Source organism: Stegodyphus dumicola, chromosome 5, assembly GCF_044657685.1.
Source record: "Stegodyphus dumicola isolate Sdum_Otavi_A_Nest chromosome 5, ASM4465768v1".
NCBI lineage: Eukaryota > Metazoa > Arthropoda > Arachnida > Araneae > Eresidae > Stegodyphus > Stegodyphus dumicola.
The window spans coordinates 128366029-128383116 of record NC_140772.1 but is presented as its reverse complement, the minus strand read 5'-3'; the positions used below and the strand labels follow the sequence as shown (position 1 = coordinate 128383116).

The 17088-nt window shown below is 30.7% G+C and overlaps 1 protein-coding gene across 4 annotated transcripts in view; it reads left to right on the top strand.

The window, feature by feature from the left end:
• Positions 1-17088, top strand: part of LOC118185199 (uncharacterized) — a 94602-nt gene that overhangs the window by 57582 nt on the left and 19932 nt on the right. For all 4 annotated transcript variants that reach the window (XR_015041223.1, XM_085817049.1, XM_085817048.1 and 1 more), the window contains 2 exons: positions 10868-10913; positions 14778-14843. Coding sequence is in view for 3 of the 4 variants with exons in the window: in XM_085817049.1 (XP_085673175.1) it covers positions 10868-10913; positions 14778-14843 (112 nt within the window). In the remaining variant the exon portion in view is untranslated. The remainder of the gene's footprint in view (positions 1-10867; positions 10914-14777; positions 14844-17088) is intronic.

Sequence of the window (17088 nt, the reverse complement as noted above, 5' to 3'; positions counted from 1 at the left end):
CACAAGCTATAGCTTAGGGTCCCCACTTTCTTAGGGCCACCCCAGAAATTGTACCATATCTCGTATAAAAAAATTACTAATATCCCTCATAAAGGGCCCCATATCTCAAACAGCTTAGCATCTCATCAAACGTAAATCTGGTCCTGACTAAAATATTCCCCCTTCTTTTCTGTGTTAGTCATTTGTAGAATTTTAAGAGTTTGGTATTTTATTATTTTGAATGCAATGATATATATCTTAACTAAATCCTGTTTATTGTATTACCAGACTTTAAAATAAAATAATAATAATAAAAACCTGGACAAAACAAATGAAATTCTGAAAAATTTACTGCATTAAATCTGATTTCTATGTACTGTAAAGTAATAATTTATTTCCACATTCATGCAATCATGCCTGCATTTGCTATGTGATTGGAATGCTTCTTCTTTTATTTTAATAATAATTAAGTATATTTAGCACTTTCCATTATTCAATGAGAATGGTCTCTCTAGAAGTAAAATGGCACTCTTTTGGGATTTCAATCTTGGATATAAAGAGTTTTAGGAGGTTGAATCTGACAAGGAGAAGGCTAAATTATAATTCTGTCAAACATTGTTACTTATTCAAGATATGGCTTAATACAGTGTCATAATGAAGCAACTATTCCTTCCTTTCTCAAATGATGCCTTTTGCAACAATTATCTTCTGTCAACCACCTTAAAAACCTCACAGAAAAATACCTTATTGGCTGTCTGACCCATAGAAATGAATTCTAATTGTATAGTACTCTATCATCTTTAAAAAATAAATATCACTATTACTATCTTCATATTTCAAACTTTTCTAGTTCTTTGTTATTAAGAGAATTCTTGGCCTGCTATTTTATCTTATAATCACAACTATGAATAGACTTATTGCTGTAACACAAGAGAACACTGAGGGTGAAAGGTGCAATTTTAACATTTTACTGACCACTAGCAGTTTAGCAGCATACACATGTCTGGCTGCTCAGCTTTGTTTTGGTTTTAAACTGTTGCTGCTGCTTAGCTCTGTTTCAGTTTAGAGTATCTGTGCTTTTTGCATGCTCAGATAAAATTGCCTGCTTTCTGTTGTTATAGGATAATTAGATGTAATAAAATCTTTTATTTTCATGATATTAATGCTAAATTATATTTATTTTATATATTACAGCAATTTTCAGTTTAATAGTTATATAATGTACCATAATCCAAATATTGACATACTTCTAATAAGAAATAGTTTAATATTTTTTTAAAGTATGTTATCGTTCAAAACAGTCATTGTGTAGTGGAACATTGCGAAATTTACAGACAAAAAATGTTCTATGCCTATTTTTTTTTTTTTTTTTTTTTAAACTGCACAAACTCTGCATTGTCTTTTGATTTTACACTTCGACTGCTGGTCACTAAATTTATAAGTTTATGTTTTCTGAAATTTGACAGTTCTAGGGTGATCTAATCTGAGTATTCTTCTTTTGGGTTCAGAATTAGGTATATCATAATCTTGTTCCATACAATTAGTTTCATGGTCTTCTATCCACAAAACTGCCACAATGGGAAGGAAATTCTTGTATGTAATATTTTTTTTCCGTTTAGAATTGTATATCGTTTAAATGAATTGAAAAATGTGCAGCCTTACAACCTTACAAAAACCTTACAACTAGTATAGTCCACCTTTTTTTTGGAAAATGGTATAATATAATACATATTGGTCCGTGCAATCTGCGGCCTTCATATGTTTGTTATAATTTATAATTGAATTAGTCTTTTGTATAGGACTGTCTGATCTTTTACTTTTGCTTCTAGATTTCATTAATTGTGCAGAATGTATAGTTGAGATCATATTAATGTTTCTTCTGCCATTGTTCCACACTTTTAACTTAATTTAATGATTTCTAAAAAATTCATGCTGACCTCTTGAAAGTTGTATTATTTGGAGTGATTGAGAAAGATCTCTGTTTTTTCAAATGGTTCCACACACTTGCACTATATTTTTCAGAAGAATATTAGCCATATTGACACTGTTATAGAAATAATCTTGATAAATCTAGTGCCATATGTTCTTATGTGGTTCAATAACTGTTAAAACAGTGCCTTCTAATTTTTTGCCATCAGCAGCGTACACGTGAAAGTTACATACATATCCTGTGATAGCTTCACACAGCACTCTTACAAGTATTCCATATTTTGTAATTTTTGCTTGTGTGTTTTAATCGAACGTGTACCTTTCCACAGAATCATACACTCATCTAAAGACCACTGCTGACAGGGTTTATATACATCATTAAGTCTTTGCTTTAAATAATCAATGACAGGCTGGATTTGAGCAGGCCTACGTTAATTGTGTGAAATGTTCTCATCATTGCAAAAATACCAACTCTGCATTATTTGTACAAATCTGTTCCTGCTTATTACTTGTTAGAAGGAGGGAGTTTCTGTACTTTGATAAGTGGACCAATAGTTGTAGAGAACATCCTTTTTTACTTGTCCCATTAGAACTATTAATTGTAAAAACTTCGTCATCTCTGGTACCGTTATATCCGTCCATTTTTTTTGCTCTTGATGAGATTTTATATTTTTCCTTGACTTGATAATGATATCTATTGGATTCCCTCACCAAGTATTTGAACCAAGTCATTTCCTTTGAATAAATTAACACTGTCCATCTCAATTTCTAGAGAACATGGCATACTTTTTATACCAGGGTTGCAGCCTGGCTTAAATTTTTAAAAGTAAAAATATTTTGGAACCTTGAAAAGGTTTCAAAATTTTTGCTTCATCGACCATATATCATCACTATTTTCAACATTATTTGCATTGTCTACAACGTTACGTATCTCATCATCTTCTGAATCACTATATCTTAGTGGCAATACAGAACCTCGCTTCTGAATTATTATGTCGCTGCCATCACTTTCGTCACCACTATTACTTCCTGAATAATTGTCAGGGCAGTCTGAGAGATCATCTAAATAAAACTCTGAAATACTTTTTTAGTCCAAAGGGGCTTTGTCCCTGAGGGACTGTTGTTTTTGTTGGTGACCGGAAAAATGCCCACAGAAAAAATGCTCACAAAATAATGCTCACAGGTATAAATGCTCACAGGAAAAAAGCCCACACAGAAATATGTCCACATAGAAAAATGCTCACATAGAAAAATGCTCACATGGAAAAATGCTCACATGGAAAAATGCTCACTTAGAAATATGCTCACACGGAAAAAAGCTCACATAGAAATAAGCCCACTGACAAATAAAATACATAGAAATATCTTTACATTAATCAATCAATAATTAAGCAATTTGAACATCGTACACCTATTTATATATATACATATATATAAAAAACTGTATAACTTATGTGTAGATTTAGTTGCTATATAAGATTAACAAATGAGCCGTTTTGAATTAGGAAAAAGAGAGGAGGAACAAAGAAAAATGAAGCAGAATATATAGCGAAAAATTATTACAATTTTAGTTGTTAAAAAAATAAAATAATAGTAAGTATAAGTTACACATTTTATAATATAAACATTTAGAAGAATAAACAAATAGAAATAATTATTTTATTTAAATTATGTAAAATACCTTGTTACATATAAATCATCTATATTTCACATAAACTTATAAGGTATTTCTCCCACCTTCTTAGCATACCTTCGTGGTGCGGTGGTCTGCACGCTGGGCGTGTATTCCAGAGGTCCGTGGTTTGATTTCCGGCAAAGGCTTTGTTCATTTTTCATATCTCCTGCTTTCAAAATACCTAATGTCTCTACAAACTTACTGAATATTAGCTAATACAGTCAAAAGTTGTTAATTCAGACACCCATAATCCAGAATGATCTATAATCCGAACCTCAAAGCTAAAAACTTTCTGAGCATGCGGCGCGTTGACACGAGCGCATAGGCGTTTACGCATGCACGTAAGACCTTTACGACTGCGCATATGCATGTGCGCAAGTGCAGAATACGTTTTCGCGTGCGCGTTTAATGTATAATGGACGGTATAAGCTAAAATTATCTAATTATCTATTTCAGTTGATTTTGATGATTGCGTTGTTCCTTAATCTTCAAATTGGATCCGGCTTATTATTTTTTGCAGGCTTTAAGAGCAATTTTATAAAAGTAAACTTGAACTTTCGATTATGTCAAATAGAATTTCCAATGCTGGAGCTCCCAAAGGATCTACAAAACGAAAGTATGTTTCGATGTCCATCAAACAAAAAGTGGAATTGCTGCAAAAAAATGGATAAAGACATGAAGAAGGTGACAGAGAGGTTAGTGAAAACGAAAAAATTTCAATTGACAAGTTAGTCGGTATTCTCGGCACAGCAATTACGGGACTTGAACAGCGGAACTTTGTAACTGAACAAGAAATTATGTCTCTTTATAGAATTAAAGAGAAAGTATTATCACATAAAACGAAGCAACTTAAACAACTTACATTGAAAGAAATGTTTAATAAAGTAAACAAATAAATATTAAGCTTTTTTTTTTTTTTTTTGTAAATTTTGATACCCTTTAGATCATAATTGTTCTTTATTTCATAAATTACGGTTTCATATTTTTAATTTTATAATTTCTGCATGCCATCTTACGAGATTTAAACTGATGATCTATAATCCGGAATAATCGATAACAAGGAATCTCCGAAGTCCTGACGAGTCCGGATTAACGACTTTTGACTGTATACATAAATATCTAATTTTATCATCGATTTCATCATAGTTTCTTACATAATTCGTGATTACCAAATTTAAGTTTTAATATTTTCTTTTTTTACTTTTTTATTTTTTTCAGTCCGTCAAACAAAAACCACATACTAGGATGGCTACAATTAAATAATGAATTTAGTACTTTATGAAAGCTTTTGTAATAATTTGTTGTTTTAGATTTTTCGAAGCCTGCTTCATAATGATTCCACACTTCGATTGGAAACTGTGGTCTTCTAGAACTTTTTTTTGGCTCCAAACTTAAATAACTACATTCAGACATTAATTTCTATATATACACGTCAAAACTATGTAAAAATAAAGTAAATAAAAAAACGAACTATTGGCATTTACAGGGGGAAAATGTTATACAGGAGGGTTAATATGAGCATTTTTCCAATAATTTTTTCAATGATCAAATAATTTTTCTTTAAAAAATTCAAGTAGGTGGCTGATGCTCAAATTGATTAATTATTGATTGATTAATGTAATGATATTTCTACGCATTTTATTTATCAGTGGGCTTATTTCCATGTGAGCATATATCTGTGAACTTTTTTCCGTGTGAGCATATTTCTAAGTGAGCATTTTCCCATGTGAGTATTTTTCTATGTGGGCATATTTCTGGGTGGGCTTTTTTCCTGTGAGTGTTTATACTGGTGAGCATTATTTCTGAGAGCTTTTTTTCCTGTGGTTTTTTTTTTTTTTTTTTTTCCAGAACCGTTTTTGTTTTGTGATTTTGCGTTGAATCACTCCAAATGTCCATTTCACTTTTCAAATTGTTGCCATCAAATATTGTTGCCCTGCATTATATTTAAAGAAATTAAATAATGAAGAATCTGTATAAATGTATGCATGTTTCTCGCATTTTGATAAAGCAATGGTACCTAGAGCCATCCAATTTTGAATGACGTAATCCTACTGCGAATATGGGCATCTGGAAGTCCAAATTTGGAATTTGTTTTATTATTGATTTCATATTTTGTAAAACGTTAATGAATTTTTGATTAAGAAACTCAAGGATTTCAAAGTGAGCAGTGGCAACGCTGTACAGAAAAAAAATTTTTTATCTTCAGCACATGAGACTGTGTATCAGAAATTCTAAAAATATACTCAATTTAAAATTATTTTGTGATATTGCTCTTGAAGCTTGCTTGGGTTAAGTGCGAAGATATTTAATAAATAAAGGTAATACACAAAATGTTAAAAAATAGACCCTTTGGACATAATTTATAATCTGAAACCTTACAGAATTTTTTTTTTTTTTTTTTTTTTTTTTTTTGTTTATTGCAAACAATTATTTTTTACAATGATATAAAAGTGTGGGAGCTTACAGAGCATTGCAACTACTTGTACCTCAAACTAATAACAAATGACTGTTCAATCTCCACAGCCACCAATTAAAAGTGCCTGGGACAAAAATCCAATTAATAGGCTATCAACTGATAAGCATCAACAACAAAACCTAATTAATAGGGTTGGTAAAGTGTTAATTGAAAGACTTTCAGGTAGCATTATGGTAATATTGTAAACTTTGAGGTGAATGCATAATACAGTGGTAGCCAATTAAAACTACAGTGGTTATCGTAAATTAAGGAAAAATCACAAAAATCACGATTACTAAAAACGTTATATGTAGAATTTTATGAAACTTACCCACAATATACAACACATAGTAAGGTATCAAATAACATAAAAATAAATTACTAGACAATTATGGTAGAATAGAAATTAGCACATGTATAAAATGAACAAATCAGTCAAAGGTGTCAGTTTGCTATGGGAAAAGTACCTTCAATATGGAATATGGTCGCCTCTAGAAGAAATACAGCATATACTGCGATGCGTGATGCTTTCAATTATGCGGTCTATCAGTTCTATAGGAAGCGAGAGCCATTGCTCTTGCAAAGCAGTTGCAAGCGCAGCAAGGGTCTTAGGGGACGGATTGAGAGCAGTTAGACGTCTCTCTAAAGCATCCCAAATGTACTCAATAGGATTCAAGTCCGGGGATCAAGCTGACCACTCCATGCGCATAATTGTTTCCTGTTGAAGATAATCATTTACGATGTGAGCCCTGTGTGGTCTTGTGTTATCGTCCTGTAAAAGGAAAGCATCACCTATTGCTCCGGCACATGGGCGCACGTAAGCATCAAGGATGTCATCTCTATAAACCGGAGCATTCATGATTTCTGTTGGAAAGACATGGAGGTCTGTGTGCCCACCCAAAAAGATGCCACCCCAAACACAGACACTGGCTCTTCCGTATGCATATTCTTTAACAGATGTTTGATGGATGATAACGGATTCCAGGTTCTCTCTATATCAAATAATGCCTACTATCGCTTTCTAAACTAAACCTAGACTCATCCATAAAGAGAACAGCCTTCCACTGATCAAGCGTCCAGTAGACATGTTGTCGTGCCTACTGCAAATGATCCTTCCTATGGTGTGACATGAGTGGCACGCAAATGGCTGGTCGCCTCGCATACAGACCACCTTCCTGAAGCCTTCTGCGCACAGTTGACGTTGACACCAACTTTATGGTGACTGCAGCAAGGGAGGATCTAAGAAGAGTCAGAGTAGCGGTTCTATTCCTGCGTGCACATAAAGTCAAATATCGGTCATTGGCGCTTGTCGTAGCAGTTGGCCATACTTGGCTGAACCTAATAGATGCCGAATCTGTGGTTTGAAATCACCTCCAAAGTCTATGAAATACAGAAAAACTCGCATTTAGCCATCTAGCCACTTCTGTTTGACTTTATCCTGCCTCTAGTCTCCCAATGGCTCTCCATCGTAGTCTGCAGGCAAATGATGCCTTGTTACAAATTGGCTATCTCAGATTTCTGATGTTACTGTCACAGTGAAATATGTGAGCTTGCTCTCAAACATGGACTTTTATTCTCCTCGCAGATGACGTATTCTGAGTGCAGCTCCACTAATTTGCATATTGCAGTTTTATTCAGCTACTCTTACTTGGCAACATATTCAAATTTTACACGGTTTGGCTTATTTTTGAGGGAGTTATTGCTATTTTTGTGATTTTTCCTTAATTTATGATAACCAGTGTAGTTGGGAGCCACCAAATTAAATTGTTTCCCTTAGAGCAGATTTATAAAGAACTAATAATTTAAAAAAAATTAGTAATAAAATGTAGATGTTATTAGTTGATTATAATCTTAGTCAGACATCATCCATTAAATCTTTATTAATAATTCTTAAAAATATAATTTATTTTTTAGCGGTTTGAAGACTTTAGTGTCACATTAAATTAATGTTAAATCAATAAATTATTTATTTCATGTGAACAGTAAAAGTCTGTGAAATCATTAAATTTTTTCGAAATTGCTTAACAGTTATATAGAATTTTATTAATTTTATTCTTAAAACTGTATATATCATAGGCAAGAATTTTTTAGTATTTTTTGTCATTATATCTGTAATAAAAGCCGATTCCAATATATTATGAAATTCGGAGAATACAGTACAACCTTGGTAAATTGATTAACCACAGCTGCAAATAGCTTTAATCATTTGTGGAGGTGGTTGGTGTAAAGAATATAACAGTTGGGGGTCCTAGTACCAGTATTTAATGTTCTGAGAAATACTGGTCACTTTCTGAGGTATCAACCGAGAAATGTTTTACCGTGTTTGATAATGGCAAGAAGTTATGCATTGATTAGTGTTTTTATGAATTTTGATTTGATAATCTTCATAATAAAAAAATTGCCTAATGAATCTAAGTACTACTGAGCATGGATCATTATTTAAATGCTCAGTTTTACAGAAAGTGATCTTTCTGTGGGAGTAATTTACACGAACTAGAACTGATATTTTAGTGTTTTTATCTGTATCTCATTAAAGTTCATGCAACTCAGACAGCGTTTCTGACTGATGCTTCATTTTGTATTTGAATAAACAATTAAAGAAAACTGCATCTATAGATGAAATATTTCAAAATTTAGAATAATTGATAACTAAATTTTAAAATCAGATCTTCAAACTTAACGCTGTTATAAATCAAATTATAAGATTAATTGAATGAAACAAGGGTAATACATGAGCCATGGTAAATACATTGGTAGCTGGATATGTCCACAGTTGCCATCTAACTGTTACTGATTTAATCCATTGTTCTGTTATTCACACAGTTTTCATCTCTTATTTATATATAATTTATATTACAACTAAATTTAAGTTGTGCTGTCCTGAGAAGTATGTTTCTCAGCAGAGATTTTTTACCAAACCACTAGACATGGGTTTGAATCTTAATAAGCCATAAGTATTGTCTTTGTAAAATGTTGAGTGCTTAAAGTAGGCTGATTCAGAAATTTTCTGGAGATGTTGATAGCAGGGAAAGAATAGTGCAAAAGCTCCTATTTTGTTCCAAGATTGCTCTTGATTATAAAATCAGAATGGAGCTTAAAGCAGATAGCCCCCTTTGCTTTAACATAAACCAACAATCCAATCAGATTTAAGTTGTAATTGAACATTATAACATTTTGTCTAGCTAATACTTTTTTTTTTTAAATATTTACTATACAGAAACTTTGTTTTACTTTATAACTCAAGGAATATTAAAAGAAGTGCAGAAGATTTGTCCACTTTGATTGTATATTATATGCCCAGTGGCCATCGATTAAAACTGCCAGATCACTGAATTAAATTCCTGGCCACAAATAAGTTAGTTGTACGTACAATCAAGTCTTGATTTACCAGGGATCGTTAACTGAATTGCAAATTAAATAGACCTTGCCTGAAAAAATTAATTTTCTTTATTGTGGAATGATAAAAATAATAAACAAATTATGAGTGTAAAATAAAAGCGACTGGAAAGTAAAAAAAAAAAACAGTGCATAGTATAATAACAATGATAACAAATGTTTTCACTGTACTTGGATATTGTTCTTCCCCCCCCCCAACACTACAGGATTTAATCATATGTAATCCAGAATATCTGTTGTTAAATTTCTGCTAAAAACAAAAAGTTCTGGCAAATTAATCTCAGTGACATTGTTCAAGTTCTCTTCCAAGTATTGTTCTTTAATTATAACCATTTAAAACTTAATTTTTTTTATTTATAAGAATATTTATTTTTCTGTTATTTACACTGTGTCCTTTTAGTTTGAATGCTGATTTAATTAACTTGATCAAATGAACTTATTCTACAGATTAAACTGCCTCAAAGTACTAGTATTATATTGTTTTTCTATTAATTATATTAAATATTCTTTTTTCATGTGCTTTTTTTTAATTGCCCTCTTATTAGCAGTGATTTTGAATTAACCATGGATACTGTTCCTGGCATGACCTTGGTAAATTGAGAATATACAGTCTGTGTATATGCATTTGTGTTATTCTGGGAAGATTTCAAATTCTTAGCATTGATAAAATCAGTTTCATTTAAAAAATATGCCTCAAAGTATGTAAGTTATTTTCTAAGCTTTGCCCTAATTTGGGTATACCTTGTGGATCATATTAACCATACTTAAACCATATACTGATGATTTAGGGGGAAAATGACCACTTTTGTTGAAAATGAGTTAATTTAATTTAATTTAAAGTTTTAAAATTACTAGGGTTAAATTATATAACAAAGTAGAATTATTTGAGTAATGAACCTTTTTGAAGTGGAGAAAAAGAAGGAAGTTTTAAATAATAAACAAAAAATACTTATCATCCTACCCTAAAAAGCAATTCTGAGTATTGTTCAATTGCTGCAAAGTGTCACTGCAACTATGATATGCTGTGGGCAGAGAATGTTTTAGAGCTTTCAGATAATTGTATTTTGTTGTAGATAATCATGCAAGAGCAGAACAAATTTTCTACAATATCCCAACCTTTTCGAAGTTGTGTACTTTGAGTTTTTACAAATACAAACTGTATGCATTCAAATTCAAATAATATATAAAATTATTGTGTCAGTGCATAACTTGCATATCTTTAAACTAAAGGAATTTGAATTGTATGCTAAAAATTAAAGTTGCTTATTGTCTTAATCAGTTTTAGTATGTAAATAGGTAAGCACAACCTCAAATTTTTATTTATGAAAATTCTAGTTCCTCCTAAAATATTTGTTAATCTAGTATAGTTCAGCATGAGAAAATTTTAAGCATTTTTAAACATTATGTAATCAAAATTATTTTTTTTTTTCCAGTTTGGTTTTCCAGTTATTACTATTAGGCAGGTTTCTGGTTAAGAATGTAAGTTTTTTTTTTTTTTTTTTTCTCAATTTAAACTCATCAGATAATGTTTGTAAATAATATGATGTTATAATATGCAGTTGAACCTTGCTATAACAAACTTCCCCAGATATGATGAATGAACCTTATGGTATACTTACTGTTATTACTTCCTTGTATGAAGTAAAGGAAGTATTGCAATCTCGAAAAATTTCAGGTATCATATTTCAAAGAAAATATCCATTTTGACCCTTCTCAAATCCATTTTAACGATGTTTTTGCATGAAATTTGTATGTACGGACAGAACAGCCTCTTTTTTTCCAAAATATGTTGTAAAATGGATTCAGAAGATATTTTTCCGTGACATCTACATATGTAGTATGATATCATTATCTGTATCTGTATCTGACATAACTCAAAAACGAGTAGCCTTTGATATCTTGTGTATGGGACTGCTGATATGTAGTTAAGTTATGCACCTCTCTTTTTATTTGCAATTGACTGTACCAAACATGTGTACATATGTAATAATAAAGGGCTTTGCAATATTGATGGTGTAGAACATAGTAGGTGGAATCTGTAATGTAGAACAAGAATTCTGATTGCATAAAATTCTTATCCATAATGAATAGGAAACTGGCAGCCAAAGCAGATTAAATCTTCATTTTATTTTCAGTAAATATGTTACAGCCACAAACAACTTGGCACATTATTTGTGCCTGTTTCAAAATGTTTATATTTTTGATAACTTTGCATTAAGAAGGAAGAAGCAGACTGCAGTCCAGCTAGGCCAAAAATTAGCAAACAAGTGCATTCTATTTACAATGAAATCTTAATTCAAACTGAGTTAGTTTTGTTTCTCAATGCATTTTGATTGGATAATTAATACTGCAGTAAAATTATTATAGGCTGTTCAAGTTCCATTTACATCATCAGAATTACGTAACAGTTGTATGACATGAATTAGTCTTGAAATGACACAGTGCAAAGAGAGGTTACTGTTTTTAAAATAGGGAAGGAGAATTTATTTGTGCTGCTAATTTAAATTATAATTTATCTTTTATATATTCTTTATTCATATATAGTATATATACACCTGCTGTGTTACCTGGCTTGGTGAGCTCAGTTTTTTACTCTTATATGTTGGTAAATTGTGCATTTTTTGCTCTAAATGTGATTGAATTATATTGTTCTTATGTTCTGGTTAAGGATTTTGTGACTTTAGTTAATCTGCATGCAGTAGTTATAGAATTATCAACAATTTAAAAGGGGTACTAAGCCTAACAAGGCTGCTTTTGTATACATTTGAAACTTATTAGTTTGTCAGTTTGTGAACCAGCTTCAGTGTCTTTTTGCTGAGTGGGACCGAAAGTAAATTTTCAATTTTGTACACCGAAAATTATGTCTTCCTGCCCGCTGGTCAGATTACTTGTTTTTGCCTAAAAACTCTAATTTTAATTTTAAAAAATTTTTAAACTGTTTTTAACTGTATTTAGTATTTTATGTTTTTCTATATTTTACAATTTTTAATGAAGGTGCTTTGAGTTTTTATGTATTTTTACTTAGCTGTGAAGTGAAAACTGAATTAATTGAATGAGAAATAGATCTGAAATGAAATTCAAGAAAATAAGTTTAAATGAAATGCAGCAAAAAATGTGTATAATTTAAGTCATGTGGGCCCTACTGGTGTAGTGAGAAATATGATACAAAATTTAGATGTAACAAACTGTATGAATATTTTCAACTGAAACGTTTTTTGTATTTTTCATGTTTTTTCCAGAATTTGTGCATGTTTTACTAAGCAAAATTACTAAACTTTAAATTCATCCATGTTTAAAATATAAGGGTCCACATTCCATCCCTAGAGGAAAACACCTTTACATTATTTTTTTTTTTCACCTCCGCTATTCTCTGTGTTATAAATGAAGGCTATGCAAAACAGGTGTGAAATCCAACTCTAAAAGAACAAGGCTACAATATATATGTATATTAAATACAGTTTACGTGACCATTGAACCCAAAAATTTGAATGGGATCTCCATTCATATTTTTTAAATTGGGCTGCCAGACAGAACTCTCCTCAAAGCTTATGCTATAATGGAAGCAGGGAAAGAGGAAGAGGAAAGAGGAAGTAGTGAATCTTACAAGCTTGTGGTTTTGCAGCTGTTTCTTTGTTTGGTGAAAAAAAAAAATATTCTGATTGGTTTGTTTTATTTGAGTATACATACGCTTCAAGTTCTATCATTCGAATAAGAATTTGTGTAGAGCTTTTGCAAAACATAGGATATTCTTTATAAAACTTATTGAAGCTTTTGGTTGCAATAAGACATGTAGATGAGGAAATTATTTTGCATTTCTATTTTTTTTCCCAGAAGAGCAAAAATTTTACAAACTAATCAATTTGCATCTCAAGCATTTTATGTAAAAAATTCATGTGCATGGAAAGTTATAAATATAAAGCTTTGGCACTGAAGATAAGGTGAACATTATCTGAAAAATATAAAATGGATGCAACCAAATTGGTATCTGCCAGAAATATGGTTTATCCAAAACTATAATTGGTATCATCTGAAAGAACTGAAAATCTATAATTCTCTGCTCATGAAAAGAATTGGATGTAAGGAAAAAATTGAAAAGGTGCATAAGAATGTCGAAGAAGCGTTGCCGAAATGATTCACTATTCAAAGAAGTCATAATCTGATAAATATCAGGACAAATGCCTCAGACAAAGGCCATTGATTTTGCCAGACAATTTGAAGAGACTGAAAAAGATTGAACAACCAATTTAATAACTCTAATTTAATTTTAACATGACCTTTTAAATTTAGGTAGATTATTTATTTCACGTGGTAAATGTGACAGTGTTAATAATTTTTTTTTCCTGTATTCATTGTTTGGTATTTACATGATTTTAGGAGATTATAGAGTCATGAGGATTTTTTTTTATGCTGGAGAAGTGGAAAATGTTCAATGCCGTCAATGGAATTCGAACTTGGACCTCTCGAAAATACTCTGAGTGTGCTAACCATTACACCACGAGGGCATGCAGAATGGAGGGAGAAAATAATCCATTTTTCTTATCAGATTGGATATAGCGTATCAAACTTCCAGTTCAATTAAGCTCATTTTAGCGGGTTCGACTGTAGTTTTATTGAGATACGAGTTTATTCTAATAAAAAAATTTTTTTCTTTAAATTTTATAAATACTTTAGGTTTTTCCTTCGAAAAATTGTTTTAATGTATGATTTTACTTTTTTAAATTAATATTATTGTACATGTTATTTTATTAATACTTCTGTATATATTTATGTCAAGTTCATTTTAGCATTTTAAAGACTTTTTGTGATCAAGTAAATTCAATGCGTTATGTATTATATCAGTGAATATTATTTGCCATTTATAACATTTAGACTACTAGAAATATGCTGATGTATATTTAAATTATCATAACACAGCAGTGAAATTTGTATAAATATAATAAATAATATGTATTATATACCCTGATAAAAAAATAAAAGTTAATTGTTGAGAGTTTGTGCCATCTCTCTTGGTCAGTCATTTTTGTGCAAGATCAAAATTTCAAGTATTTTGGCATAAGCAATATTCATGTCATCTGTTGAGTAAAAGAAAGAAAGGAAGACAAAGTCAAGAAATATCTTGTTTTTACAAATAAATTTTAGAAATTTGTACATTATTTTTTAATTCTTTCCTACCTATATTTTAATACTGTAATATCATTGACTTTTATATTCTTTTATATTACATATTTAGGGGTATATGGTAAAGATCAAAGTTTAAATTTTATTTAAAAATGAATGTAGTTGTTCAACTTTTTTGTGTTTGGTTTCATTTTGTATGTATTTAATATTTTTATTTTATGATAGGATGGTAGAGCTCAGAATATCGAAATAGCAATCAACAAAGCTCTGGATATTAAATTGGAGCCAAAAGTAAGTATAATATTTTATTTCAGATATAATAAATGTGAGTTTACATCAAGAAGTTTTAGTATTACCAGGAATTTTTTCAAAATAATGATGATAATAGATACACTGAAAGGTAAAGTTTTTTTTTCTTTCTGTGTTTACTCAAAAATAAGACTGTCTGGAATATATGATTCTGCTTAATTTCTAAGATAAATTTTAAAAATAAAAATATAGGTGAATGTTTTCTTTCTTTTTTTTCAATAACTTTGAAAGAGAAAATATAATGCACACCAGTGCTCATCTATAATTTCAAGCTACATTTTTCAATTTTTAAGTATATTGGCCATATAATATGTACCCAATTCTTTATGAAGAAACCTAAAAGATATGTGCACAGTGCACTTTCTTTTTGAGGTCACTTATTTGAAGATTTCCAGCAATGGTATATCGAATTGACAAGTGATAAATGAAGCAATATGTATGTGGGTTAAATGCTTGAGGGAGTAAATATTCCTGTAAAAAGGGTGGATTTTATTCAATGCTGGTGTCCAAAAGAATGCTATTGTAGGGTTTCCAGAAAAGGGGAATATAATTTGGAGTAAGAATGCACTTTCAACTTGAATGAGTTTGTGGAATTTGGAGTTAGATGTTTTCTCTTTCTGTAGAAACATCTGCACAATGGTTTCTCTTTCTGTTTTCTATTTCTGTTCTCTTTCTCTTAGCAGATGGTTGAAGCCATGATTTTGAAGTGAAAATTGAAGGCCACATTTGCTTTAGTTGAAATACAGTTTATCTAGAATTCCATTTAATAGTAAATATGGCTACTACAAAAAGAAACAAACACACTGTTGGTTAATTGTGCTGCAGCTTGGATATTTGGTATTGTATATGCTATATATGTGAGTGAAAGAAAAATGAAATTGTAGTAATTAATATGCCAGAGAATAAATGTGCTTTTCGGAAAGGAGTAATAGAATGGCCTAGAAGAAAGTATTGTGAACTGGGTCCTAGAAAAGCACCAAATTAATTGTATGGTACCATGGATTAATTGTAACAAGAAACAGTATATGTTTATTTGCCTTAGAGGGCCAAAAAGAATTCAAATGAAAGTGAACACTTTAAAGCAACTTTGAGTTGGTATATAGATTTATGGCATGGACTACGATAAAAAACAAAAGTTTTGCAAAGGCTTCCAAAAGATTTGGATAATGAATTGATTAGTTTCCAGACATATGTTATTGACCTACAAAGGAAAAAAAAAAAAAAAAGTATTTATGCTCACATATTAGAAATATGGATGAAACTACAGTAATGTTTGATATGATGGGCAATAAAGCAATTGATGTGAAAGGAACAAAAATGGTTTACGTAAAAAAACAGGTCACAAAAGATCTCACTTCACCATAGTATTTTCCTGCTGAGCAGATCATTCAAAATTAATACCCATGGTTATTTTTAAAAGAATAACAGTACCAAAAGTAATTTCCCAAATTATGTTTTATTCATGTTCACAAGAAAGGATGAATGGACAAAAAACAATGTGAAATTGTGAATATGAAATGTTTGGCAAAAACATCCTTTTGCTTTAAAGAATGTAGAAAGTCTTTTAGTATGGATAATGTTGAGATCTCATCTAACAGATAATATGAAGAAATTATTGAAAGAGTGTAATACAGTTGTTCCAGGCGGATTAATGTCATTAGCTGCCTTTAGATGTTCCATTGTAATAAAATTCTTGGAAAATTTAATATCTTGTCTTTAATCCTTTTTTTTCAATTATTTTTCTTTTTACTTCCTTGTATGAAGTAAAAGAAGTATTGTAATCGCGAAAAATTTTGGGTATCATATTTCAATGAAAATATCCCTTTTAATTGCTTTCAAATCCATTTAAAGTATGTTTTAAATGTATGGACAGAATAAAGGACTCATTTTCGTAAAACGCATTGTAAAAGTGAATTAAGTCAGTTTGTGCACCAACTTCAGTATTTTTTGACAAGTGGGGACAAAACGTACACTTTCAGTTCTGTGCACCGAAATATCTGTCTTCCTGCCTGCTGCCCTAATTGCTTGTTTTTGCTTAGAAATTCTAATTTTAATTGAAAAAAAATATTTAACTGTTTAACTGTATTTGGTGTTTTATGTTTTTCTGTATTTTATAATTTTTAATGAAGATGTTTTGAGTTTTTATGTATTTTTGCCTTGCCATGAACTGAGAACTGAACTAATTGAATGAGAAATATATTTCTAATAAAATAAATGAAATGCAACA